This window comes from Monodelphis domestica, chromosome 2, assembly GCF_027887165.1.
Source record: "Monodelphis domestica isolate mMonDom1 chromosome 2, mMonDom1.pri, whole genome shotgun sequence".
Classification (NCBI taxonomy): Eukaryota; Metazoa; Chordata; class Mammalia; order Didelphimorphia; family Didelphidae; genus Monodelphis; species Monodelphis domestica.
Window position 1 is genome coordinate 487,598,307 of NC_077228.1, and position 26,270 is coordinate 487,624,576.

A 26,270-nucleotide genomic window follows, 5' to 3' on the forward strand; every position below is an offset into this window, starting at 1 on the left:
TGGATCTTTGCTTTTTTACAATTTATACATTTTTTTAAACTAGTTTATTTGTTTTATTGGGACCTTGCTTTACTGATAGTAGTTTAGTCCTTCTCAATTGAACATCATACAATATTTCTATTACTATATACAGTTTTCTCCTGGTTCTTCTCATTTCATTTTTCATCAGTTCAGATGTCTTTCCGGTTTTTCTGAATTCATCCCACTCATCATTTGTTATGGTTCAATAGTATTCCATTACTGCCATATACCACAATTTTCAACACAGTTTTTGTATCTCAGCTTCCTTATCAGTAAAATAGAAAGTTGGGATTTGGTGGCCTCTAAAGTCCCTTTCGGTTTTAAATTTTTCATTTTATTTTTTTTCATTTTATTTTTCATTTCATTTTATTTATTTTTTTTTTTAAATTCATTTTTCATTTCATTCATTTTATAAATTGAAGAAGTTACCCAATCTACATTGGTAGAGGGATTTCATCATCAAGAATACCTCATATCTGGAGAAGCTAAGTAGTAGATTGAAAGCCAGTCCTAGGTTGAATTTAGCCTCAGACACTTCCTCATTGTGTGACCCTGGGCAAGTCACTTAACTCCCATTACCTAGCCCTTACTACTTTTTTGCAACATATTGTATTGATTCTAAGGAGAAAGGTAAGGGCTTAAAAAAAAGTTCCTCATACCAATGAAACCATAGCTCTAGGGCAAATGCATGATATACACCTACACTTGTGCATATCCATTAGTGATACAACAGTGCTTTGCATATAGTGGGTATACCATCAGTGATTTGGTTAATTACTGAAGGGCATCAACAAGGGGAATAGTCTAGGCTAGAGGTTGGAAAAGAAAATACACCCATGACCCACTTTTAAGCTTAGTCTGTATTACTAATATTTTCTCCATCACTTTCTTAAGTCAAGACAACATATTTCAGTTCCTTTCTCTTTAAGGATCTATTTCCCAAAACTAGGCACTATGTTCCTGGCTGAAGCCTTGGATACCTCCCAACTCAGTCACTGTGAGTCAACCGCCCTCAATATCCCCACCCTTTTGACATATTCTCAGGAATTTTAATGCTTATCTCCAGCAAATCTCATCTATACCCAGGGAAATGGGATCATTCTTTTCTTCACTTCTTCTTCCAACCCTTCTGTAACATATCATACCAGATTAAATAAGAACCAAGATACTTAGAGGGTCTCAGAAACAAATCAGACACTTAAATCCTTTGTGAGGGAAGGAGGTAATGAGTTTATATTTCTTTGCTACCACTGATTTTTCCATTAGGCTTTTTAGGAAAGAAGAGACTGGGTCCACCAAGTGGGGCAACTAAGTATCCAAGGCAGAAGATCAGTAAGGGCTAGGCAGTAGAAGTTAAGTGACTTGCTCAGGGTCACACAGATAGTAGATCAAGAGCCAGGCGAGAAAGAGAGGTTCTGGGTTCAAATGTGACCTCAGATATTTCCTAGCTGTGTGACCCTGAGCAAGTCACTTAACTCCTACTGCCTAGCCCTTACTGATCTTCTGCTTTGGATACTTAGTATTGATTCTAGGACAGAAGGTAAGAGTTTAAAAAAAAAAAAGAAAGAAAGAAAGCAGAGAATGGCCTGAACATAGACATTGAACATGAAATTAGGAATAGGTACCTTGCTAGGACAGTAGAGATAGGCAGAGGTTCCCATAGAAAAGGTCAAATCCAGACTTCCAAAGAACAAGAATGGCATCATGCTCTAATATGTGTAAATTAAAAGGAAGAAGAACAGGCTTAACTTTTTTTAGTTTTATTGTTGTTATTTTCTTGAAACACACTCCCTGCCTTTGGCATACTTGACAGAAGCATATTAAAATTGCACATGTATTGTAATTTGACAGATTGGCTGATAGGGTACGACTAGGCAATGTCTGCTGGTTTCTGGGAGACGGGTCATTGTGAAATTTTTTTTCCCCTTCATTAAAACCAGCCTGAGCCAGCCTGGCTAGGTATCTGCTGCCCATACTCTTCTCAAACATGACTCTTGCTGATGAAACCAGACGGCAGTATTTTCTCCACTTATTACAGACCTGTTTTTAGTGACTTTATTTTTATGACCAGTTACACGGGGCCTTCAAGTGGGAAGAGGAAGTTAGGTTTAAAGGAAAGCTGGCGAACAGGTGAAAGATCTCTGTTCTGTCATTCCGTGTGTGCAAGTATGAGAAAGAAAGGTGGGTAACAGAGAGAGAGACACAGAGACAGAAACAGAGAGATAGAGACAGAGAGACAGAAACAAAGAAGCAGAAACAAAAAGAGAGACAGGCAGAGGCAGAAATAAAGACACAGAGACAGAGGCAGAGACAGAGGCAGAAATAGAGTAACAGAAGCAGAGACAGAGACAGACAGACAGACAGAGAACACATTGATATCCTGTTCTAAAAGCCAAGAGCAGCACACACCAGTTCCCTCAAACTTGGTGCCAGATTGATTATCTCTCAGTTTCTTATCTGTTTATTATAAAGAAACTAAATCAAACTGTTTTGTGTTCTAGATTGGCAGGCAGGGGTATTTACTGTCAACAAGAGAGGGAGCAGAGGAGATAAAAGCCTGGGAAGAAAGGGGATTGTTCCTAGTCTCAGCAAAACTGAATGCAAAGAATGAGTTTGGGAGTTTGGGGAGAGGTTTGGGAAGGCTGGCTGACTAGAAGACATCTTTGTCTTCTAAAAAGTTTCAAATGTTTAAGTAGGAAATATGTTTTAGAAGATTAGATACACCTCAGGGATGATCTAGAAAATGATTCTAGACTTACATGAGTGACATTCAGTTTCTTCCCCCTCACCCAAAGTAATTTGTCTTTTCAAAAATGACAGATATGTTCTTATGACTTCCAAAAGATGACTGGAGTTAAGAGCCTGGAAGGAAAAGATCCCAGTGTGGTTGGGACGGCCCCTTTGTTTTGCTCTCTGAAAAACTGGGAGGGGCAACGTATGTATAGTGGGCAGAAGCTTGAAGACAAACAGTGCACCAGCATTTTGTATGCAGTTAGAATCAGCACAAGAACCTAAGGATTATGTTGCTACCAAAAAAGGGACCATGGAATTAACACAAGAAGACCTGAACTTTTATCTTCAGAATAAGGTAAGGGCAAATGCTCCTGTCTCCTCTTTGTTGTCTTCTCTCCGTTCACCCACCATCTCTGTTTACATACTGTGGGATTTGTGTAGAGATTTCTCCTGGAAACCCTTTGGACTTAAAGGCAATCAACAAGTATTTACTTTAAAAAAAAAAATCCTTACCTTCTGCCTTAGTATCAATTCTAAGACAGAAGAGCAGCAAGGGCTAGGCATTTCGGATTAAGTGATTTATTTGCCCAAGGTTATACTGTTAGGAAGTGAAGTGTGGGAGGTCAAATTTGAATCCAGGACCTCTAGTGTCCAGACTGGCTCCCAATCCACTGAGCCACCTAGTTGCCCCAACAAGCATTTATAATGTGCCAGACACCTTGCTAAGCACTGAGGATGCAAAGAGGCAACATACCAGCGGTCTGCGTCTTCACATTCTATCCAAGAAAATAACATGCAAACATTGTACAAACTAAATGTAGATATATAGATAGGTATATGTACTCATACTGTATATATATATATATAGTATATATAAAAATTTATATATATATATGTGTGTGTGTCTATATACCTCTCTCCCTCTCTTTTCCTCCCTTTCTCTCTCCCTCTCTCTCCTTCCTTCTTTGCCTCCCCTTCCTCTCTTTCTCCCTCTCCCTCTTTTTCTCCCTCCCTCAATTCTCTCTATCTCTCTCCCTACTTTTTTCCCTCCCTCTTTTCCCCTCTCTCCCTCTCTGTCTTTCTGTTTCTGTCTGCCTCTCTGTCTCTCCCTCCCTCCAATGCAAATGGAAAATAACCCTAGACATCCCAGTATTTCTCCCTTTTTCAGCTTCCTTTCCTGATGGTCCTGCCTCATTCAGTTTTCCTATTTCACCCAGTCCCCCAGGACCCTCTGAGGGGCTGCTTTGTAATCATTCTGGCATTGCTCAAGTCCGTTTTGTCTCCCTGGCTAGACGTGTGCGCTCTCCTGGAAGCAGAAACCATTTCTTTTGTTCCTTGCTTGTCTTTACAGTGCGTCCTGTCCAGGGGCAGCTTCATTTGACCTGGTTTACTAAATGCCCTGTAGAAGGAGCTCCTAGAAAGGAGCCTCAGGGGAGAGCAGTGACAGTCAATTGTGGTGCTCCCGGTACAAGAGTACCAGAAATGCATGCAGAACAAACCGCCCACACGTGCCCTTTCCTTGGAAGGGGTGGCGGGGACAGAGGGGAAGAACACCACTGTCTTAAAGTAAGGCAGCTCAGTGCCTAGACTGAGGGGAATTGCCCAGCTTTCTGGAGGAAGAAGGGGCTCACGCCCGGTCCCGAGACCTGGGAGTGTCCCCATTTAACTAATCATCTTAGTTAACTATGCGATAAGTTCTTTTGTTTCTAGTTGTCAAGGAATTGCAAAGGCTGTTTGTACCTTCCTGAGAAATTCAGTCCCCTCTGTCCAAGAGCTAACCATTGTAACCGAGTTAGAGATCTACCGAGATGTACAAACTCCTCACTCAACAGATGATTAACCCAAGGCCCCGGAAAAAGAGTCCTTGGCTTTCTTTGTTCGCAAGAAAAGAGAACAAGGTCTGTTCAAAACAAAAACCAACTCGAGTGCTTTAAGACTTTTTATGGACTTTCATGAAACCTGGAAAAAAATTCATCCTCGTGAATTAAGATTATTTTTATATTTTGTGACCAGAGATCTCCTGGCAGAATAAGAAGAAAAATGAGCTAGGTGGCTGGTCATTATAGGTACAATGAGAACTGTACCTTCTTGAGACTCTGAGGGATTTAGGGCAATGCTAAACATAAGAAGTTAATTTAATACTGATTAAGAATTCACAGAACATTTGTCTGTTTGTCTTTAGAGGCGTGGAGCTCACTGTAGTTAACTTTGTAGACGTTCTTACCTTAGGGCAGTTAAATGCCTCAGTGGATAGAGAGCCAGACCTAGAGACAGGAGGTCTTGGGTTCAAATGTAACCTCAGACACTTCCTAGCTGTGTAATAACCTTGGGCAAGTCACTTAAACCTATTTGCCTAGCTCTTCCTGCTTTTCTGCCTTGGACCTGATACTTAGTATAGATTCTAAAACAGAAAGTAAGGATTAAAAGACAAAACACATTGTATCGTTTCTTCTAGCCCAGAAAACTAAATCAAAATCAAATCTATCAAGTAAATAGTCTTTTTACACCTACATTTTAGAGGGAAATCCATATAGCTGAGTTTTCTTGGTTCAGTATTCAGACTTGAATTATTTTTGAAATTCTAGATAAAATTATTTCTATTATTCTACCATGATCCTAAGTAGATTAGCAGAGTGAATACTGGTAATGAACTTTCTAAAGGCATAATCTTTTAAAATATCTGCATTGCCCACAGCTAAAACTGAAACTCTCCTGAAGGCTCTCCATTATATGGAGCCATTTGACCTTCCCAAACACAGGAAAAACAAAACAAAACAAAACAAAACAAAAAATAACAAAAAAAAAAAACCAAAACACTTTGATTTCATAACTAGAAGAGTTTCTTCAGCTTGACAGATTTGTTTACATTTATTCTTTCATATATTCACTAGGGGAAATAATTATTGAGATGCTATCTTTCCTTTAATTTTGTCCCATGTTAAAAATTACTCTTTTATCTTTTGCTAAACTACCCTCCTTCAAAACTATACTCAGTCGCTCCATGCAGATTTCCAAGGGAAGCACAGGAAGGTAGCTCAGTGGATAGAAAGCCAGGCCTGGAGATGAGAGGTCCTGGGTTCAAATTTGAACTCAGATTCAAATGTGTGATCCTAGACAAGTCACTTAAAACCCATTGCCTAGCCCTTACCACTCTTCTACCTTGGAATCAATACTTAGTATTGACACAAAAACAGAAGGTAAGTGTTAAAAAAAAAAAAAAGACTTCCCAGGTTAGAATGAATTTCCATCAGCTACTCTAAATATTTCTATCACCTACTTGTACAGATTTTCCATTATCTTCCATGAGTCCAAGGTGCCTTTTCCCATTTCTATTCATGGATGTATCTGTCACCATCCAGAAAGTGTCATTTAATAAATATTTGGGTTTATACCTCTCTATCCAGCCTTTCAGGAATGCTTATTGAAAAAGACATGGTTCTTATCTTCTTGGAATTTATAATCTAACATTTATCTGCCACTAGCTATCAAATTATCTTGTCTTTAGATTATAATATTCCTGGAGGAGGACAAGAATTACATCTTCTAGATCATTTTTAGCTTTCTACAGGACTTAGGACAATGTAAGTAAGGAAAATTATGCTCAGTAAGTAGTAATTGAACATTTGTCTTTAGAGATAAAGAGAAAAAGATGGAAAAGAGGTCAGGTAAAGATGGAAATATGGATAACATCACATAAGACATGGTTCCTATCTTCAAGAAATTTACCTTCTAATCTTTATCTGTCACAAGCTATCAGACTATCTGGCCTCCTTCTTTAGCTATAATATGCCTAGAGAGTAAGAATTATGCTGTCTATATTATTTTTAGATCTCTGGGGAATTTAGGACAATGCCAGCAAAGGCAATAATGCTCAGGATGTAGTCACTGAATATTTGTTTTAAGAGAAAAAGAACAGGAGATGGGAGAAGAGGACAAATAAAGATAGAAATATGGATAAACTCCCATGACAGTACTGTGTCTCCCTGGAGAAAGGGGGAGCCCACCAAAATTTGGGGGCCCAGGTGATGACTTTGTTTGAAATTGACTTTATTATTTTCATATGATCTCTGATCATTTAAACACACACACACACACACACACACACACACACACACACACACACACACACACACACACCTCTTACCTTCTGTCTTAGAATCAATACTGTGTATCAATTCCAAGGCAGAAGAGTGGTAAGGGATAGGCAACGGGGGTTAAGTGACTTGCCCAGGGTCACATAGCTGGGAAGTGTCTGAGTTCAAATTTGAACCCAGGACCTCCTTTCTCCAGACCTGACTCTACCCACTGAGCCACCTACTTGCCCTCCTCTAATCAATTTTAATTCAAATATTTATATCTAGAATAAAAGCTTCTTTTAGTTCCTTTCCTCATGGTGGGGGCCGGGGGGGGGGGGGGGGAGAACTGAACTAGGTAACCTGTAAGATCCCTGTTTAGCATTAACATTCTCTGTGGTTACTGACAGCAAAGTGTAGTATGTAGGATACTGGATTTGGAGTCAGAAAGAGTTGGTTTTGAATCCCATTTCAAACACAAAATAGATGGACCAGTAATCAAGGGCAAGTCCCTTAATTCTCTGAGCCACATTTCCTCATCTATTAAATGGGGATGATAACATCACCCACAGACTAGGCTGTTGTTATGAAAATTAAAGAAGATCATTTATATAAGGGGCTTTGCAAACCTGAAAGGACTTTATAAATGTGGGTTATTATTACTAATATTAGTTTGATAAAAATATGAATATGTTATTATGCATTTATGACTTTCCTAGTTCTGATATTCCTCTACTTGTGGAGAACCTCCTCATGTACAGTTCTCTTAAAACCATGTATCTGGGGAATGGCGGGAGAGAGCCTAGAGATTCTGTGCCAATGGATCCCTGTCAGGTCCTACCAACCTGGAAAAGTTTTGAGTTAGGGGGGAAGTGAACTTTTAAAGGTTTTATATGATAATTTTTATTTTATATTATGATTATATTACATGTTACTATTTTAACAGTCTAAGATTTTCCAAATATTCAGACCCATTTCTTTTTTAAATATAGAATTTTAAATTTATATGTAACAATAACATAATCTATGATTTGTTATAAATGTGATATATGTAATGTAAAATATGTAAAAATGTAATAAATCATACCAAATATGCTTATCTAAGAGAAACAAATTCTCAAATTAGTTACGTCCAGAGATCTTTTTTCCCTGCTCTCCCTCCTTAAGAACACATATAAGAGGATATAGATTGTAAGTGTATTATCATAAAATATTTCTACCAAAGGATCTATAAAACCAAATGATCACTTGTACCTTTGTAACATTAAATTATGAGCTCCTTGAGGGAAGAAGTGATTTTTTTTGGCCTTTCTTTTTAACACCAGAGCTTAGGTGCTCAATCATAGATTCAGTTTTGCTGTCATTTGTCTAAGGAAAAGAATGCCCAAGTTTGTGGCTTTGGAAACACTCAGAAGGGTTGAAGTCTCTTTCATAGAAAAAAGATACCCAACTAATGCCATCATGGATGCTTCAAGAATATAATGATGATAATGAGATGGTGGAGGAGAGCTGACAGGCATGTATAATATTTGAAGATTTGGAAACATTTCACACACATCTCATCTGATCTTCACTAACAGCCCTGGAAAGCAGATATTACAGGTCATAGTTAATATTATTCCCATTTTACAGATGAGAAAAACTGAGATCCAGAGAGATGGTGATGGACCTCTGACCACATATAGATAGCAATAGATAGCAAACTCTGAAGGCAGTATTTCAGTCCAGTCTCTCCTGGCCAGGGACAGATTAAGACCTTTTTAAAAATTTTTTTAAACCCTTACCTTCTGTCTTAGAATCCATATTGTATATTGGTTCCAAAGCAGAAGAGTGGTAAGGGTTAGGCAATGTGGGTTAAGTGACTTGCCCAGGATCACACAGCTGGGAAGTATCTGAGACCAGATTTGAACGTAGGACCTCCAGTCTCTAGGCCTGGCTCTCAATCCACTGAGCTACCCAGCTGCCCCCCAGATTAAGATCTTTATAGGTAGGGGGCAATTAGGTGGTTCAGCAGATGGAGAGCCAAGCCTAGAGAAAGGAGGACCTGGGTTCAAATTTGATCAGAGACTATCTGACTGTGACTTTAAGCACTTAGTCTCCATTGCCTAGCCCATATCACTTTTCTGCCTTAGAACCAAGATGGAAAGTAAGAGTTTTTATCTAAAAAACAAAAGAAGATCCTTATTGGGTAAAGCCTTTTTGTTTAATAGATCCTTTGGTGGATATATTTTTACAAGTGGGTCTGATAATATAATATTTGAAAAGTCTTATAACAGGTTATTAATATTTAAATAATATTTAAATATTATAAATTTATATATAATTTTATTATATAAATTTAGTAATATGTAATTATAAAATATAATTTTCAAAACTTTCAAAACTTTAAAGATTTGTCAGCTTCCCACACAAAACTCACTTTGTTATGGTTTTATTATATAAATATTTACATATAAAAATGGAAATGGCCAAATATGTCCTTCAAAATCCTTTATAATTGCATTATCTGAATCTACAGGATACTTAGACCTCTCTCCTACTTTCTCTCTTCCTCTCTGAAGAAGTGTTTTTAGTCTGATTTCGTTGGTCGTCTCCTCAGAATCCATGTAGCTAGGTAGAGAATTGTCTTTTTTAGCAATGGACTGACTGAGAACAGAATGAGAGGAATCCTCTCCCCAGAGGTCCTCTGGTTTGGCCAGAGCACCAGAGTCCAAGACATACTTGAAATCATTTCAATCTAGATTCCTTATCTGGTCAGACAGTTTTTTTGTCTACCTTATCATAGGGTAGATCTGCTGATGTGGCTTGAGGGAAGAGAACACATAACACCTTCCTGTGTTGCAAGACAAGACGGAGCTTATGGGGGCCAATTCTGAGCAGGTTTCCACCTGTGGAAGTGCTTCTTGTTTGGACAAGGCTCTGCCTGGTCTGACTTCCTCAGAACTATGTAACTATGGTCACTCCCCCTCCACACACACACACACACACACACATCCTCACCTCCCTCCCCAACTTTTGTCTGTCTCCTTCAACCCTGAAATGGAAATGACTTTAACATAGCCCGAATTTGACTTAAGAGCAAGTATAAACTCACAGGATATGACCGTTTCAAGGGACCCCCTGAAAATGAGGAGCTTTGGACCAAATGGGTAAACAATCAGACCAGAACCGTAAAGTGCAAATGAAGAAACTTAGCAAAAGTGGAATAATACGTTTGGAGTCAGAAGAGAACTGAAGTCCAAGAGAGTTCAAAGGGACCCACACGTAGACCTGGAGGAGCTGGAAATTTCCCTTTCCTGGAAGGGAAATTAGACACATACTACCTACACACATACATGTTTGCATAATCTACCATGTATGTATATGTGGATACACATCCTCATATGCATGTATATAGGCACACATATATACACAGAGATACATATGAGTATATGTACATTTCCTTGAGTGTGTATATATATAAATATATATATAAGTGTGTTGTGTATATATGAATCTATATACTTTTATATATATAACACATCTGAATGTATACATGCATATATACATGGGAAATTATATTGATACACATATATAGATACATTTATCTATAGATGAGTATATCTTCAAATGTATATGTATACATGTATATACCTATATGTTTATGTGTAATTCCCCATGTATGTATTGCATATTTATATATAGATTGTTATGGATGTATTTATACCCACACAAACATATACATGCATATGATCTCCCATGTGTGCTTATACATATGCATATATGTGCATACTAACAGAGATATTATATGCGTAAATGCATAGACACACCTGCTTACATGTGTGCATGTACACACATGTGTCAATATAAAGAAATATTTGTCTATATAATTGTACCTATATGCTGCTATATAATTTCCCGTGTATACATATATTTGTTTATGCAGATGTATTATATATGTAGAAATATATATAGGGATACACATATACATATACACACACTCATATATACATGTGTATACATATATGTATATCAATATAATTTCCCATGTTTATGTGTATTGATACATTCAGATGTGTTATACATGTAACGTATATAGATATAAACCATGTCGCCATGTATGTACATGCATGTAGCATATGTGTATCAATATAATTTCCCACAGACACCTATTTGTACATATAGATGCATTATATAGGTATAGGTATGTAAATAAAAATATACCTATGTACACATGTACATGTATCTGTGTATAGCAGTATAATTTCCCATGTATATATATTTGTACATACAGATGGTATATATAAATATATAGATACATATACCTATATATAAGTGTGTATATATAGATATATTTAATGCATGTATGACTTTATATGTATAAATGTATATCTGTGTGTATACATATACACATATGCATGCATATCTGTGCAATGTGGCAGCTAGGTGGCAGAGTGCTGGGTCTGGAGTCAGGAAGACTAAATTTCTTGAGTTCAAATATGGCTGTAGACACTTATTAACTGTGTGACCTTTGGCAAGTAATGTAACCCTGTTTGCCTCAGTTTCCTCATCTGTAAAATGAATTGGAGAAGGAAATGGCAAACCACTCTGGTATCTTTTTTTTTTTTTTTAAATCCTTACCTTCCAGGCTCCAAGGCAGAAGAGTGGTAAGGGCTAGGCAATGGGGGTCAAGTGACTTGCCCAGGGTCACACAGCTGGGAAGTGTCTGAGGTCAGATTTGAACCTAGGACCTCCGGTCTCTAGGGCTAGCTCTCAACACACTGAGCTACCCAGCTGCCCCCCCACTCTGGTATCTTTGCCAAGAAAGTTGCTAATGGGGTTATAAAGAGTGAGATGTGATTGAAACTACTGAACAACACAATTAGAAGGTTGCTTCCAAAAGGAGTGAGTTCTCTCTCATTAAAGGTCATAAAGTAAAGGCTTAATGGCCTATTGCCTTTCTTTTAACACCAGAGGTTAGGTTCTTAGACAAGGTTTATTGACTATTTGACATTTAAAACCTTTCTTATCCTGGCTCCATCTTACACCTCCACGTGTATTATCTAGTACCCCATACCCTTGGTTCAAGCATCTTGACTTTCTTGCTCTTCCTCACATTTGTCACAGTCACATCTCCTTTACTTTGGTTGTTCCCCATTCTTTTCTTAGCTAAACCTAATGGAATCCTTGGTTTCCTTCAAAATTCTCCTTAAGTTCTACCCTCTGCTGGAGGCCTTTCCTCATTTTCTCTTCCCCTCACTCTTTCCATTTGACTACCTTCATAAGCTTATGTTGAACCTGCTTTGTTTGCTGCTATTTAGTCTTTTCAATTGAGTCAAACTCTTCTTGATCCCATTTGGAGCTTCCTTGGCAGAGAGACTAGAGTGGTTTGCCATTTCCTTCTCCAGCTCATTTTTACAGATGAGGAAACTGAGGCAAATAAGATCAAGTGACTTGCCCAGGGCCACACAGATAGTAAGTGTCTGAGGCTGGATTTATACTCAGGTCTTTCTGACTCTTGGCCCAGAACTCTATCCACTACTCCCCCAGCTGACCCTGCTTTGTACACACACACACAGGGAAGATAGATGGGTAAGGAGTAGGGATAGAGTAAGGGTGAAGGGATAGTAGGGTTAGGGTAGAAGGGAGAGAGAATCACTGGAGCTGAGAGAAGGTCTGTGTAATTCTCCTTCTCCCTCACACTTTAAACACACAAGAAGGGTGCCCCTGAGCTGATGTTGTGGCAAGGATGAACAGAGACTGTGTCTCAATAAGTAGTCTTCTATGGGATTATGAAGTTTACTTGTCCTTAGGCCTTGACTGGTGCCCCAAGAAGACTTCCTTATCAGGTAGGCTGATGATCTCTGTTTGCTCTTTTGTTGTTTAGCCAAAGCTAAATGGCCAGCCTACCCCAACACCCTCTCTTCCTCCTTCTAACTCTCTTCCTTAACTTCTGTAATGATTTAGATCTGACTGCGGTTTTCTTCAAAACAAGAGTGGTTTAATAGTTCAAGTAACAAGGGAGGGAGGAGGTCAGTGGGAATAGGAAACCCTACAGGCCTAAGCAATCAGGTTGTCACTTCCTTCTTCACCCAAGCCAAATGACTCAGCCTTCAACGTCTCTTTTCCTCCCTCCTCTCTAATCACTTCACTATCCTACTCTAAACAGGTCACTAGTGTCCTTTTTGGGAAGGTAATGGGATGGGATGGGTCTTTGGGGTGACCCCTGTGAGGTTCAAGGGATCAGCACCCTTCAGCAGCAGTTGTTGTTCTTTTCCTTTCTTTAATCAATGATCCAAAGATGTCAGGGATCTTCTGTCTTCAGGGCAAAGGGAAATGGAGGCAAGGCTCTGGCACCACAGGTTTGGGGTCCTGAGCTCTGGTCCTTAACTCTTGTCTCCCAAGAGTTCACAGGGCAAAAGACCCCCTTCCAAGCTCTCAATCCCACAAGCCGTTTCTGCTCCTTCAACTGCCATTCTCCCTCCTGCCAACATTCTAAAATGGTTCCTTAGTCTCAGTTTTCCTTTCCATTCCTTTCCTATTCCTATTTCCTTTCATTCCCATTCATTTCCTTTCCTATATGTGTATACACATATATAAACACACGTATGTGTGTATACACAGAAATACATATGTATAAAATTTATTTAATAGATCAATATATACCAATTTTCATATAATACATGACATGTATGTATTATATAGTATACGTATATGTAAAGTGGTATATATTGATCTATTAAATAAATAAATTGAACATATTTGCCCATTTTGTGCCTTACACTGAAAGGTAAAAAGGCAAGAATGGCTTCATTTTTTGATTTTGTAACCCCAATGACTTATACAACTGTTGATGCCTCCTAAACCGTTAATAAAGGCTTGTTGAGTGACCAACTGGACATGTCGTAGAAAAGGCTCTTCTTCAAGTATGAGATGGACTAGACTTTTGAGTGGAACCAAACCACGGTTGGTGATTCATCCCAGGGGCAGCAAAATTTAAAGGAACAAGAATGTGATGCTGATGAAGAGGGATTGTGGTAGGATTCAGTAGGAGATCACTACAAGAACTGCTTAATTGTTTGTTAAATGCCTGCCACCTCTCAGGTACTTCTGGGCATATAAAGAAAGGTCAAACCAAAATAAAACCAAAACTGGTCCCTATTCTCAAAGAATGTTTAGTCTAATAGGGGATACAAAATGGAAACTATGTGCCACAAGATGCATACAAGAGAAATCGGAGATAATCTCTTAGGGAAGACATCAATTAAGGTGTAAAAGAAGGAAGGGGCAGGAGCAACAAAGGACTTTAAAAGCTAAAGATGTGGCCAGGTGGCTCAGAGGATAGAAAGCCAGGCCTGCAGATGGGAGGTCCTGAGTTCAAATGTAGCCTCAGACACTTCCTAACTATGACCCTGGGCAAGTCACTTAACCCCCATTGCCCAGCTTAGAGTTGATTCTAAGACAGAAAGTAAGGGTTAAAAAAAAAAACTAAACTAAAAAGGATTAGGCAAACAGATTCCTGATGATGTGGGCTGTCATTGGGTAGTGAAGGGTAGTAATAGGAATAGCACCCTCATACTCTGAAATCTTGCATTTCTCACTAGTTAGTACCAGTTAAACATCAACTGCAAAACCAGTAGTTTCAGCATTAGTCAAGCATGAATTGTAGATTGTTCAGTTATCCACTGTGTCCTGGATCTGTAATATTCTATACTGGGCATCAGCTTTGTGGCTATTCTGTTTCATGAATTACTCATATTGTTCTTAGAAACAATTATCGGCGAGACCTCTCCTGTGTTGACAAATGATGAAAAGGTGGACAACAGGGGAACATGGAACCTGCTCATTGGGGACTCTCATTCCAGAAGAATACCCCAATCTTGCACACATTCCTTATTCCCTATAGCAACAAACCCCGAAACATACCTCCACCTGAGTTTGGAATGGGAGGCACCAAGCTACCAGACCCTAGTAAATATGCCAACCATGGTCTACAGGGTATGGAAGCTGCCACTTTACAGTAGAAGCTGCCACTCTACAATGGAAGCTTCCACTCTACAGTGGAGCTGCTACTCCATAATATCAACTCCAAAGAGGCTACTCTACTAGCCCCTGGGCTTTTCCATTAGCCAAAAGACTACCTGATTAGTTCCCAGATGATTCTACAAGCTGTTAGGCAATTACTGCACCATAAACAACTTCTTCAAATACAATTTTTTTCTTACTTCTGTCTTGAATGGAATTTGAGTCCCTTGATCTTGGGGTGAGACCCTGTTACAAACTTGGGTGTGTTTCTCCCAGATATCAATGGCATCCTCTGGTCTTTCCTTATGCAGACCAGAATTTCTGCAGTTTGTTTCTGCATTCCCAATGTAGTAATGTCTCTCCTCTAGCCCATTGCTGCCTCAATGGAGTAAGCCTTCTAAACCCATTGAAAAAAATGGTCCATTAAGACCTTGCCTCTGAGGTCTCTTCTAACTCTTAATTTTCTGTGATTCTGCTTAGAGGAAAAAGCCTGAGAGTCAACAGACAAGAGTTCTGGTTTCTGTTCCATGATTCTTTCTATGACATTTTGCCTCATCTCAACTATGATTTTTTTCTTCTGTAAAATAAAAGGATTGGTGTAGAAAGTGTACTGTTATCTCCCTCACACTAGGCCAGAAAAAATCTTTGCCAGAAGAGGAACTTTTTTTAACCCCTTACCTTCTGCCTTAGAATCAATACTATATATTAGTTCCAAGGCAGAAGAGTGTTAAGGACTAGGTAATGGGGGTCAAGTGACTTGCCCAGGGTCACACAGCTGGGAAGTGTCTGAGGCAAGATTTGAACCTAGGACCTCCCATCTCTAGGCCTGGCTCTCAATCCACTGAGCTACCCAGCTATCCCTGAAGAGGAACTTTTGAAACACTGGTCCATGTGAAATGGCCAAAGGGAACATTTTATATCTTTGGTGGTTTCAATTGGTGTTCATGCTAGAAAACAAGCCAAAATTCAGAAGACCTATCTACTTATCTTCAAACTTATCTCTTACAATTTTATGCTTTTAAAAGCTAGCAATCTGTTATTTTTACTCAAACTTTTCCATTTATCATTCTCTATCTGCTTCTAGATCTCATCTTCTTTGTTCTCATGACGTCCTTTGGTTCCCTCAATCCTCAGTACCTCCCGCTCCCCAGTCCCAACCACCAGTCTCTAGTTTCTCTTCTCTCCCTCAAGTTTCTCCAGGTCCTCAGACTATTTTTACCAGCTGTCTTCCCCCTGGATACTAAAAGTGCTAGTAGAAAACATGAAATACTGCTAATTGGGTCCAGAACAGTTTATTCTCTCTATTCTTGCCTGTGTCCTTAGTGTAGCAAGGGAATCCGTCCTTTGATCCCTCCATAATTCTTTGCCTCTGTCCAAACCTTGTCTTCTGTTCACCTGTCCAACACTGTGTCTGTCTCCATCCTTTAAGCAGAAGTCTGTACCTCAATCTTTACTGAAAAAACAAAACAAAACAGAGCTCTTTGTCCTGAGCTCATCTTCTCCCACATTCTGTATCTCAGAACCCTTTGACATCATAACCAATCCTCTTTCTCTATGCTACATTTTTTTGATGAAGACATGGTTTTTCTCCTCACCAAGGCCAATCCTTTTACCAAGACCCCCTGATCTCCTCTTGTCCAACAAACATTACATTCCCAAACCTCACCTTTAGCTCCTTCCTAGCTACTGGCTCATTCCTTGCTTCCTATGAATGTTCCCAGTTCTCCTTCATCCTTAACATACCCCACCAAGCCCCACCTCACTGCCATTTTCTTTTAGCTATTATCTCATATGTGTGTAGTGAATAGACCACATTCCTGGAATCAGTGAGACATGAGTTAGAATCCTTCCTCAGTTATTTAATGGCTCTATGACCTGACCCTGGACATGTCTCCAAAACTATGTTTGCCTCAGTTTCCTCATCTATATAAATGAAAATAATGGTAGCACCTACTTCATAGGGTCATTATGAAAAATCAAGTGAGATACAAAGCATGTAAAATACTTTGCAGACTTTAAAGTTTTACCTACATGTTACCTATTTCTATTTCTCTTACCTACTCTGTGCTCCCATCGGGCTACTGGGCAGAGGGGCAGGGGATGTGAAAAAATGTCATCAGGTGTAGTGGAGAGGGGGAAGGGAGTAGTTCCACCTGAGTTCCTCTGCCTTTCTAGTAATGAACTCTGGGTGAGGAGAGAGGGCCAAGTGCCCACAGAGAGTGCTCTGTGTGCCATCTTTGGCACTTGTACCATAGGGTCACCATCACTGGCCTAGAGCAATTCTCTACATTCTCAGATTTGATCATAACTTCTTTAATCCTAATGAACTCAATTATCATCATAATGCAGATGACTGCTGGATTATATATCTGGCCCTCCTCTCCCTCTCCTGATTTCCATTGTGTTCAGTTGTTTCAGTTGTGACTGACTCTTGATGTCCCCATTTGGGATTTTCTTGGCAAAGATGTTAGAAAGGTTTATTATTTTCTTTTTCCAGCTTATTATATAGATAAGGAAACTAAGGCAAATTCTGTTAAGAGACTTGCCCAGGGTCACATAGCTAGTAAGTGCCTGAGGTCAGATTTGAATTCTGACTTAGACCTGGCATTGCTATCTACTGAGTCACCCAGTTTCCATGTTCATTCCACCTATTGGACATTTCAAAGTACATGCCTATGGAATCTCAAATTCAATGATTATAAAACAAAACTAATTTTATTTCTTCTTCAAAACAATTTCTTATCTAATCTTCCCTATTCTGTTGAGGATAACATGATCCTTCTGCTCTCATAGGTTCATAACCTCAGAATTATTCTCAAATACGCTTGCTCTTCCCCAATAAGTATATTTAATGACTTGCCAAGTCTTGTAAAGTTTCCCTCCAGAATCTCTCTCTGGCTATCCCCTTCTCGAACAGCACCACCCTAATTCCTCATCACCTCACAACTAGACTGTTTCCATAGCTTCTAATCTCTTACCATTCCATCATAACTGCTAAAGTGTTATTACGAAGAGCCAGGTTTGATCATGTCTTTCTATATTACTCAGGAAATTCCAGTGGTTCCCTATTATCTCTAGCATCAAACACCACCACCTCTGTTTGCCATTTAAAACACTTCACCACCTGTCTCCAACATACCTTTACTATGAATAACTCCCCTTTATACATTTTTGGTCTGAGAGACCAAATAAGTCACTTGTTGAAGCGTAGAGATTTCTCATTGATATGGGGACCTTTATTGGACTAGATTTAATGCAGATGTCATTCCTAAGCTCCTAGATTAATTTCCTTAAATTTGGCAATGCCTAAAGGAGGCTGACTGTGTTAACTCTTATCTTTCTATTTTGACTACAATTTGCTAAAAAAAAAATTGTTAGGCTTCCTACTCCTCAATCTGTCTGCCACCATCCTTTTATATTTTCTTTCATGTTTGTGATTGCCTAGAAGTTTGATTCTCAATTGGTATTCTCCTTCTTTTTATTAATTGTATCCCTAGTGTTTAGTATAGTGCCAGATACATAGTAGGTACTTAATGCATATTTATTGGATTGGATTAGACTTATAGTCTGGAACCCATAGAAGTTTGCTTCCTAGATCTAGGGATATGTCTGTAATATCCATCATCAGGATATAGAACACTAAGATATATGTCTAAAGCACAGAAGTCCTTGACTTTAAAGAGTTTACAATCTAGAAGATGGAAAAAATATCAACCTAGGACACACAAGGCAGAGAAATAATCCAGGTGGGTTAAAGAATAGACGGCATAGCGATAAGGAATCTGAGAAAAGGTACTTTGGAGCAAAATTTTGGAAAGCCATAAGTACTAAGAGTTAGACTAGAGTTGGTGGGGTAGATTCACAAAGATGCAATAATGTGTTTAATTGCTAGCAGATGATCTCTTGAAAACTGTCCTACTGAGGTTGCTAGTTGATCCTGGATTCAAATATAGCCTCAGGGACTTCCTAAGTGTGTGACCCTGGACGAGTCACTTAACCCTAACTGCCTAATCTTTACTACTCTTCTACCTTGGAATAGATACTTAATATTGATTTTAAGATGGAAGGTAAGGGGAAAGAGAAAAAGGAAGAGAGAAAATGAGAAAGAGAAAGAGAGAGACAGAGGGAGGGAAGGAGAAAGGGAGAAAGAGAGAGGAGGGACGAAAAAGGAAGGAGGAAGGAAGAGAGGGAGGAAGAAGGAAAGGAAGGAAGGAAAGAAGGAAGGAAGAAAGGGAGGGAGGGAGGGAGGGAGAGAGGAAAAGAGAGAGCGAGGAAGAAGGAAAGGAAGGAAGGAAACTGTTCTATTCTTTGTTATAAGTAAATCCACTTTTCTTATCAGTGGCTATCACAAGTATCTTACTGGAAAGTGTTAAGATAACAGTATTAAGGCCTGTGTGCCTATTTTTCTGTGACTAACTTCTCCCCAGCAACATCGAAAGGTGAAACAGTAATCCTTGTTTCAGAAGGAGCCTCTGGGCCAATGAAATGTTAGTTTACAGATCACTCCTATAAGATTTAAATTAATGTCCAACACTGCAAGTATTAATTTTATAAAGTTTATTAATAATCACTTGAAGTAGAAGAAATGAAAAGGAAATAGAAGTATAAAAACCTAATTATCTAACAAAAGTAAACCCACATTAGTAAGTTCTCCTGGCTTTTAAAAACCCGCTTCCCCAGCTGCCTGTGATCACAAGAAGAAAGAGTGAGAGGCGGGACTACACAAAATTTATATCCTGCCTACATCAGCACTTAATGTGAGAAGAAGAGTGGGGTGCTGGGAATTGTAGTTCTGAGGTTCAGATTCCAATTACACAATTCCAGGACTAAACTTTAATTTACCCAAAGAGAGAAGGTTGTTACCTGAAAGCAAACTTTGTGCCAAGGTTAAGGGACCCAGGAATGGGTGGGAGATGGGAAAAAACATGTGGAAAATTAGGTTTTAGGATACCTTCTTGACTATTTTTGTTCATGAATTTCTCTATTATAGATAGCTATTTATGAACATTGATCCCTGCAACTCTTTTATCTTCAGGAACATAAATAATTCTGAGTTGGCTTGATTTTTGCTTTTAGTGCATACATTTTCATTTTTAAATGCTTTTATTTAATGCTTTTAATGCATACATTTTCATCTATACATAAAATATGTGGGTCACACTTTATACATGCAGGAAATGAAACATTTGGGTGCTATTTAAGCTGCTAGGTAATGTCAGAGTTTAGGGCTTGGAGTCAGGAAGACCTAATTTAGAATCTTACCCTGGACACCAGTTGAGTGACCCTAGAGAAATTATTTGGCCTCTCCACTTATGCCTCAGTTTTTAACCTAAAAATAGGGATGCTAGCATTTGCTTTACAGGGTTGTTGTGCTCAAATTAAAATATGTAATTATTGTTGTTGAGTCATTTCTGTAGTGTCCAAACTTTTGTGACCCAATTGAGGGTTTTCTTGGCAAAGTGGTTTGACATTTTCTTCTAACTCATTTTGCAGATAACATATATAAAGCATTTTACAAACCTTAAAGCTCTTTGTAAATCTAAAACAGAGCTATTATTATCCTTATTTACAATACGTAAACTTGACCAAGATCATAGTGGTAAGCCACAGTCAATGATTCTATCTCACGGGAACTCTATGTCACGAGTGCAAGAGTTTATGAACAGTATTGTCCAATAAGGAAGATTTAAAACGTAAATTTTGGAGTGATGATCAGGACATTCACATGGATGTACAAAGACAGTTTTTGCCCGTCTTTCCAATGCAGGTGGAGCTGAGACAAAGTACCATCTCCAAGACTGTAGAAGAGGTGAAGAAAATCATCCATGAATTGACCTCAGTAATCAGTCTCAAAGACATTAGATTCCAACCCATTTCTAAATCAGACCTTTACAATGAGAACATAAAGGTAAGAGATGGTGGCTGTTTTTAGATTTAATGTCTACTGTAGAAACTAAATGATTTAAATAACTTATAAATACTTTAAAAATAAATAAATAATAAATATTTTAAAAATAACTTCAAATAACAAATTTGGTAGTTTTAAAAAATTACTTTTAAATAAATAAATAACAAGCACATTTAATAAATATTAAAAAAATATATTTGTGCTTGACCCCACAGAGCAGAACAAGCACTATTGGATAAAAATTCCAAGGAAATAGACTTTAACTGAAAAAAAATGGGGGAAAGTTCTAATAGTTAAAGCTGTATAACAATAGAAAGGGTCACCTTGGAGAGATCTTTAGTGCTCTGTCCCCAGAGAAGTTTCTGTAGACTCTAGATGATATCTTAAGGATGAAATGGTAGAAAGAATTACTGCACTGCATTGCAGAGGTGTCCAACTCCCAGATTCACATATGGCTGGCAAAACTACCTATAAAACTCCCAAGCATGGCCAAACAAAGTTAAAATATAATTGGGGAGGTGCATACTGGTAACTAAGATGGCAGAGTAAAGAAATCTCTTTATATAAGATAGCAGAGCTCACAGAAATCATCTCTAATCTCAAAATTCTCTATCTGTAAATAAAATCTCTGAGACAGAGCTCCAAGCCAATACTGTTTATTAAAGGAACCAATCCCCTTCAACAAAAAGGATGTCAGATCTTTCTCATGATATGAGACACCCCCTTGTTCCAAGGTACAACACTTATAGCCTTTAAGTTCAAACATAATCTATTAATGCAATCCATTTTGGACTGGTACAATTAAAAATATACATTTTCATTAGTGGATTAAAATTAGACAAGAGTAGGGGTGACCAGAGGGTCCCCATGGTTGGAATATGTAATGAAAGGGCCTTGTGGAAGCGTTGAGAAGGTCATGTTCTTATGAGGGTTAGTTAGTTAGTTAGTTAGTTAGTTAGTTAGTTAGTTAGTCCTAGTTAGACTAGGACAGAGGATCTCAAAATAGCCGGGAATTTTCCATTTACTCTTATGATATCCTATGTCATGAGGAACTTAGATGGTCAAAACTAAAGTGGGGACCCTGTAACTGTGGCCAAGCAAGGGGCATGTCCATAGAAATTTAATAATATTGCATGAAGAAAACTCCTTCAGCTGCCTATATTAAAATAATTACCCATAATTGTGGTGTGAAATCAGGATTAGTTAATTATTCTTAATTCAATAGATGTATATTAATATCTGTTAACATAAGAAAATTAATTGCTATTTCTATTGAATCACATTAAACTGAATAATGCTAGTTGGAAATTTAAAAAGGGGTAGAATCATTGATTTAGGATGAGCAGGGGTCTATTCAAATAGGGTAAGGATCAACTTATTTCTCGTACATTCATATGCACAAAAAGAAAAAAAATATCACCTCAAAACAAACATTTCACTGGGTTGAGGAGGGAAAGTAACCCATAAAGTGTCATAGTAGGGGAAACAGCATGATGCAGACCATCTTAACACACTGCCACATTGTCCAGGGCAATGAACCAGGAGAGAGGACCAGTGTAATCATTAAAATGGGTTTGACAAATATAAGAATTAAAACAATTATTGTGATTGCCATTTATAACAATTAATTCAAGTCAAAAGGCTATTAGTAGTTTTAGTAGCTTTATTACAGCAAGGTTCAAGAAAGTAAAGGGGAAAATACAGGAAGGAGGTAGAAGATATTGCCTAGCCAAATTCCCTAAGTCTGGATTTGAAGAAATTCAGCTCAGTTCCGACAAAGGCTCCCTCGGGTTCCAATCTCCAATCAGGAGTTACAGTAGTCTCTTCAGCAAGAGTCTTACCAGTGCAGAATCAATTTCCAATGCAGAAGTCCAAGGCAGAAGAATCCCTCCAATGTAGAAGACCCTCCAACACAGAAGTAGTCTAACACAGACACCCATGCAGCAGAATCCCTCTTTCAGCAAGAGTCACCAAGGCAGCAGAATGAGTCAGAATGCCCTTGGCTGGCTTTTATAGGCAGTGTTCTCCATGTCACTTCCTCTCTCCCTGGTTTCTACTTCCTTTCACTGTGGGCTGGTCTATCAAATCTCAGGAACCAATCAGAGTCTCCCAATTTGCCAACTCCCCAAATCTTGAATGGACCAAAGGTAAATGGAAGTACACAAATACATTGAAGAAAAAACTCCTTAAAGACTAGAATGAACCAAATGGAAATGGAAGCCAAAAACAACAACAAACCCACTAAAGGGGGGGAAAAACCTTCTTAAAGAGTAGAATTAACCAAATGAAAGAAAAAACATAAAAGTTGAAGGAAGATTAAAAACTTCCTAACAGAATTGGGCCAATGGAAGCTAATGACTCTATAAAATATCAGGCAACAATAAGACAGAATCAAAAGAATGAAAAAAATAGAAGAAAATATGGATATTTCACTGTTAAAAGAACTGACCTGGAAAATAGATCTAGGAGAGACAATTTAAGACTAATCAGAATACTTAAAACCTATGATCAAAAAGAAAGCCTGAACACCATATTAAAAGAAATTTCCCTGATATCCTTGAACAAGAAAGGAAAATAGACATTGAAAGAGTACTCAAAGAGATCCCAAAATAAAACATCCTAGGACAGTTATAGCCAAATTCCAGAACTCCCAGGCCAAGGGAAAAATACCACAAGCAGCCAGAAGGAAATATTTCAAATACCATGGAGTCGGTCAGAATTACACAGGGCCTAGCAGCTTCTACATTAAAGGACTAGAGGTAGACCAGCTAGGTGACTCAGTGGCTAGATGTGAGATGAAAAGTCCCAAGTTCAAATCTAGTCCTAGACACTTCCTTAGCTGTGTGACCCTGGAAACATCACTTAACCCTAATTGCCTAGTAGATCTTACAGTCTGAGAACAAAAAGAAACCCTACTTAAGCCTGAATATATAGTATGAACATATGCAGGATATAGTATTTTTAAAAGAGTAGGGATGGAATAGTCATGGGGAAAAAAGTGAGCAAAATCTCTATCGCCTTTTTACCTGAAGTGATAATCAGATCAACTCAAATAGAAAGCCAGTTCTTGAGACTGTGAGTTCTGTATTTGTGTGCTAATTCTGAATTTGATGGGAAAAAATACATATCAACCAAAAATATTCATAATTTCCCATAAAAAGTATTTTAGATTTATACAATCCAAAGAGAAACAAGAGTATATCATAAGAGGTATTTTAGCAGACAAAATGGTAGACTGATAATCTCTAAAGAAAGAATAAATAGATGGAAAAAAGAAGGTGCAGCCAAAGGGAACTTGAACTTAGACCACATCACACTGAAGCCCTCACCACAATTTGGGCTGTGTTGTTGTCATCCAGTGGGGTCCAGAAAGACCACTGTGTGAAGAGCAAGTTTCCTGTCAGTAAGATTTGGTTATTCTTTTCATCAGTACTAAACTCTCTACCTTTTTTTCTTTAAATGAGATGCTTATTTAGAAAATGACAAATTTCACAGCATTAGAGTAGATCTTTCTCAAAGAACAATAAGCTGTTGTAAGAATAGAATGAAGTCAAAATTCAAATGAGTGCTCCAGAGCATTATGACCCAGTTGTAAAAAATATAAAACAAAGAAGTCACATTCTACATGTTATTTCATTTAGCTTCAAATGGGAAATCAAAAGGGTTGTCTCTTAAGTCCTGCAGTGTTAGCTAAGGAATATATGTTCAATAGATACTTGAATTGATTGAAATCTGGGATGAAATAAAATAATTCTGTGTAGTTGAAATTAAATTGTTAAAAGCTACTATCATCCTCTTAACATAAGGATTAATTATTTTATAAATGGTGACCATGATAATTTTTAAACTAATATTATATTTCCAAACCGATTTCTAAATATAATATTGATATTAATTTTTAATATTATAGCTCTATCCTTTGAACTATCTAGCTACCCCCTGTGACTGAAAAAATGTGGGTTCAAGACTTTGAATTGCCAAAACGGTAAAGATAATTTTTAGTGTCTTGATTTAAATAAAAAATAAGTGGTCGCCATGGGAAAATTCCCAAAATATTGGAAATACCCGTCAGCTGGGTTTTATGGAGATTTTAATTAATACAAATGAAGAAATTAAAGAAAGGGAGAAAGAGAGAGAGAGAGCCAGAGGAAATAGTAGGAAAGGGCCTAGGCCATTGGCCTGAGCCCTAGGCCTGAGCTTTAAGAGAGACTAGTCATTCCTTAATCACTCACCACAAGATCGTTCCAAGCAAGCTCTAGTGTTCAGAGAGACCAGCTCCTATTCAGCTTCCAAAGCTGAACTAACTTCAGAGGCCTGAACTCCTTCCTTTTAAAGAACATTTTTTCTTGTGTCACCTCCCCTAAATTTTCACATCTACCAATCACAGTAGACACTTTTCCTAGAACTGCCCATTCTTAGTTTTCACCACTCTTTAGTTCTTACCTTCTCTGGGTAGATTATATCTTCTGAGTACTTCACACCTCTTTGCTAAGCTTGCCCTTTGTAAGTTGCTTGACCTTTTAGTGATTAATTTGACTTTCATAGGTACTTTGCACCCTTTTGTATTAGATCTAAAAATAGACCTAGTTTAAGGTTTTGGCCTCACTATCAGTAAGGGTTAGGGACTTTTTCTCATTGTTCCATCAAGAGTTTTAAAACTTTATCTTCCCCTAAAGTATGCCCAAGTATGGGTGGAGTAATGTTAGAGTTCCCAATACATTCCTGACCAAGTACCTTCATTGTTTAAAATGGGGAATAGCCTTAACCAAATGTTCCAAGGTAGAGTCTGGGAAATTTTAAGATTCACAGTCCTCCCTGATAATCATTGGGAGACTAGTCTCCCAACTGATCATTTAACATAATCATCTTATAGTCCTAAACACTTCTAACTACAGATTCATACAATATTCAATTTTCTAAGAAGAAATTAGAGTAGTTAGGGAGGAATAGAAAAGAAAGAAAGCAAAACCAATGTTTTGCGAGGTGCATTGACAGAAAGCCAAATTAGGGGCAGTCCCTTTTGGCATAAATGTGTACATTTACAATAAATGTTTAATCAAACTTCAGTTCAATCAACCACACCCAAAGTTCATTCTTAATCTTCTTGATGTAGTGTGGGTTTTCAGGCATCTTTCTGCAACAGTTCATTCTCTGGATTTAGGAGTTAGCAAGCTTCTTCCTTGAAGATCTTTCCTTGAACAAAATCAAAATCTTAGATTTTTATAAAAATGTAATCTCAAACAAAAAAAAAACTTGGATTTTAAATTAAAATACAATACCCCCTGAAGTAGGTGTTAAAAAACATCCAGTTCAGCTCAGGATGCAATGTTGAGTTATGGTGGTGTATGTCAATTATCAAAAGAATTGAAAAACAACAAAAAACATAAGAAAAAAAATCCAAAATAGGCCCTTGTATAGGTCCAATTTAAAGCAGTTTCTATCCCACAAGTCTGTAGGACAGAATGCAGTAATATTTCACTTACCCATTTGCAGCCAAGACTACAGGAAGTTGCCATACTATAAGAAGAAAA

At 38.0% G+C, this 26,270-nt stretch overlaps 1 protein-coding gene across 1 annotated transcript in view; it reads left to right on the forward strand.

Moving 5' to 3' along the window:
• The first annotated feature begins 2,404 nt into the window (after positions 1-2,404).
• MAB21L3 (mab-21 like 3) overlaps positions 2,405-26,270 on the forward strand; it is a 44,973-nt gene continuing 21,107 nt past the window's right edge. Inside the window, exons 1-2 of the mRNA XM_007485252.3 lie at positions 2,405-3,109; positions 20,599-20,739. Of these exons, the coding sequence (XP_007485314.1) occupies positions 3,008-3,109; positions 20,599-20,739 (243 nt within the window). The 5' untranslated portion in view covers positions 2,405-3,007. The remainder of the gene's footprint in view (positions 3,110-20,598; positions 20,740-26,270) is intronic.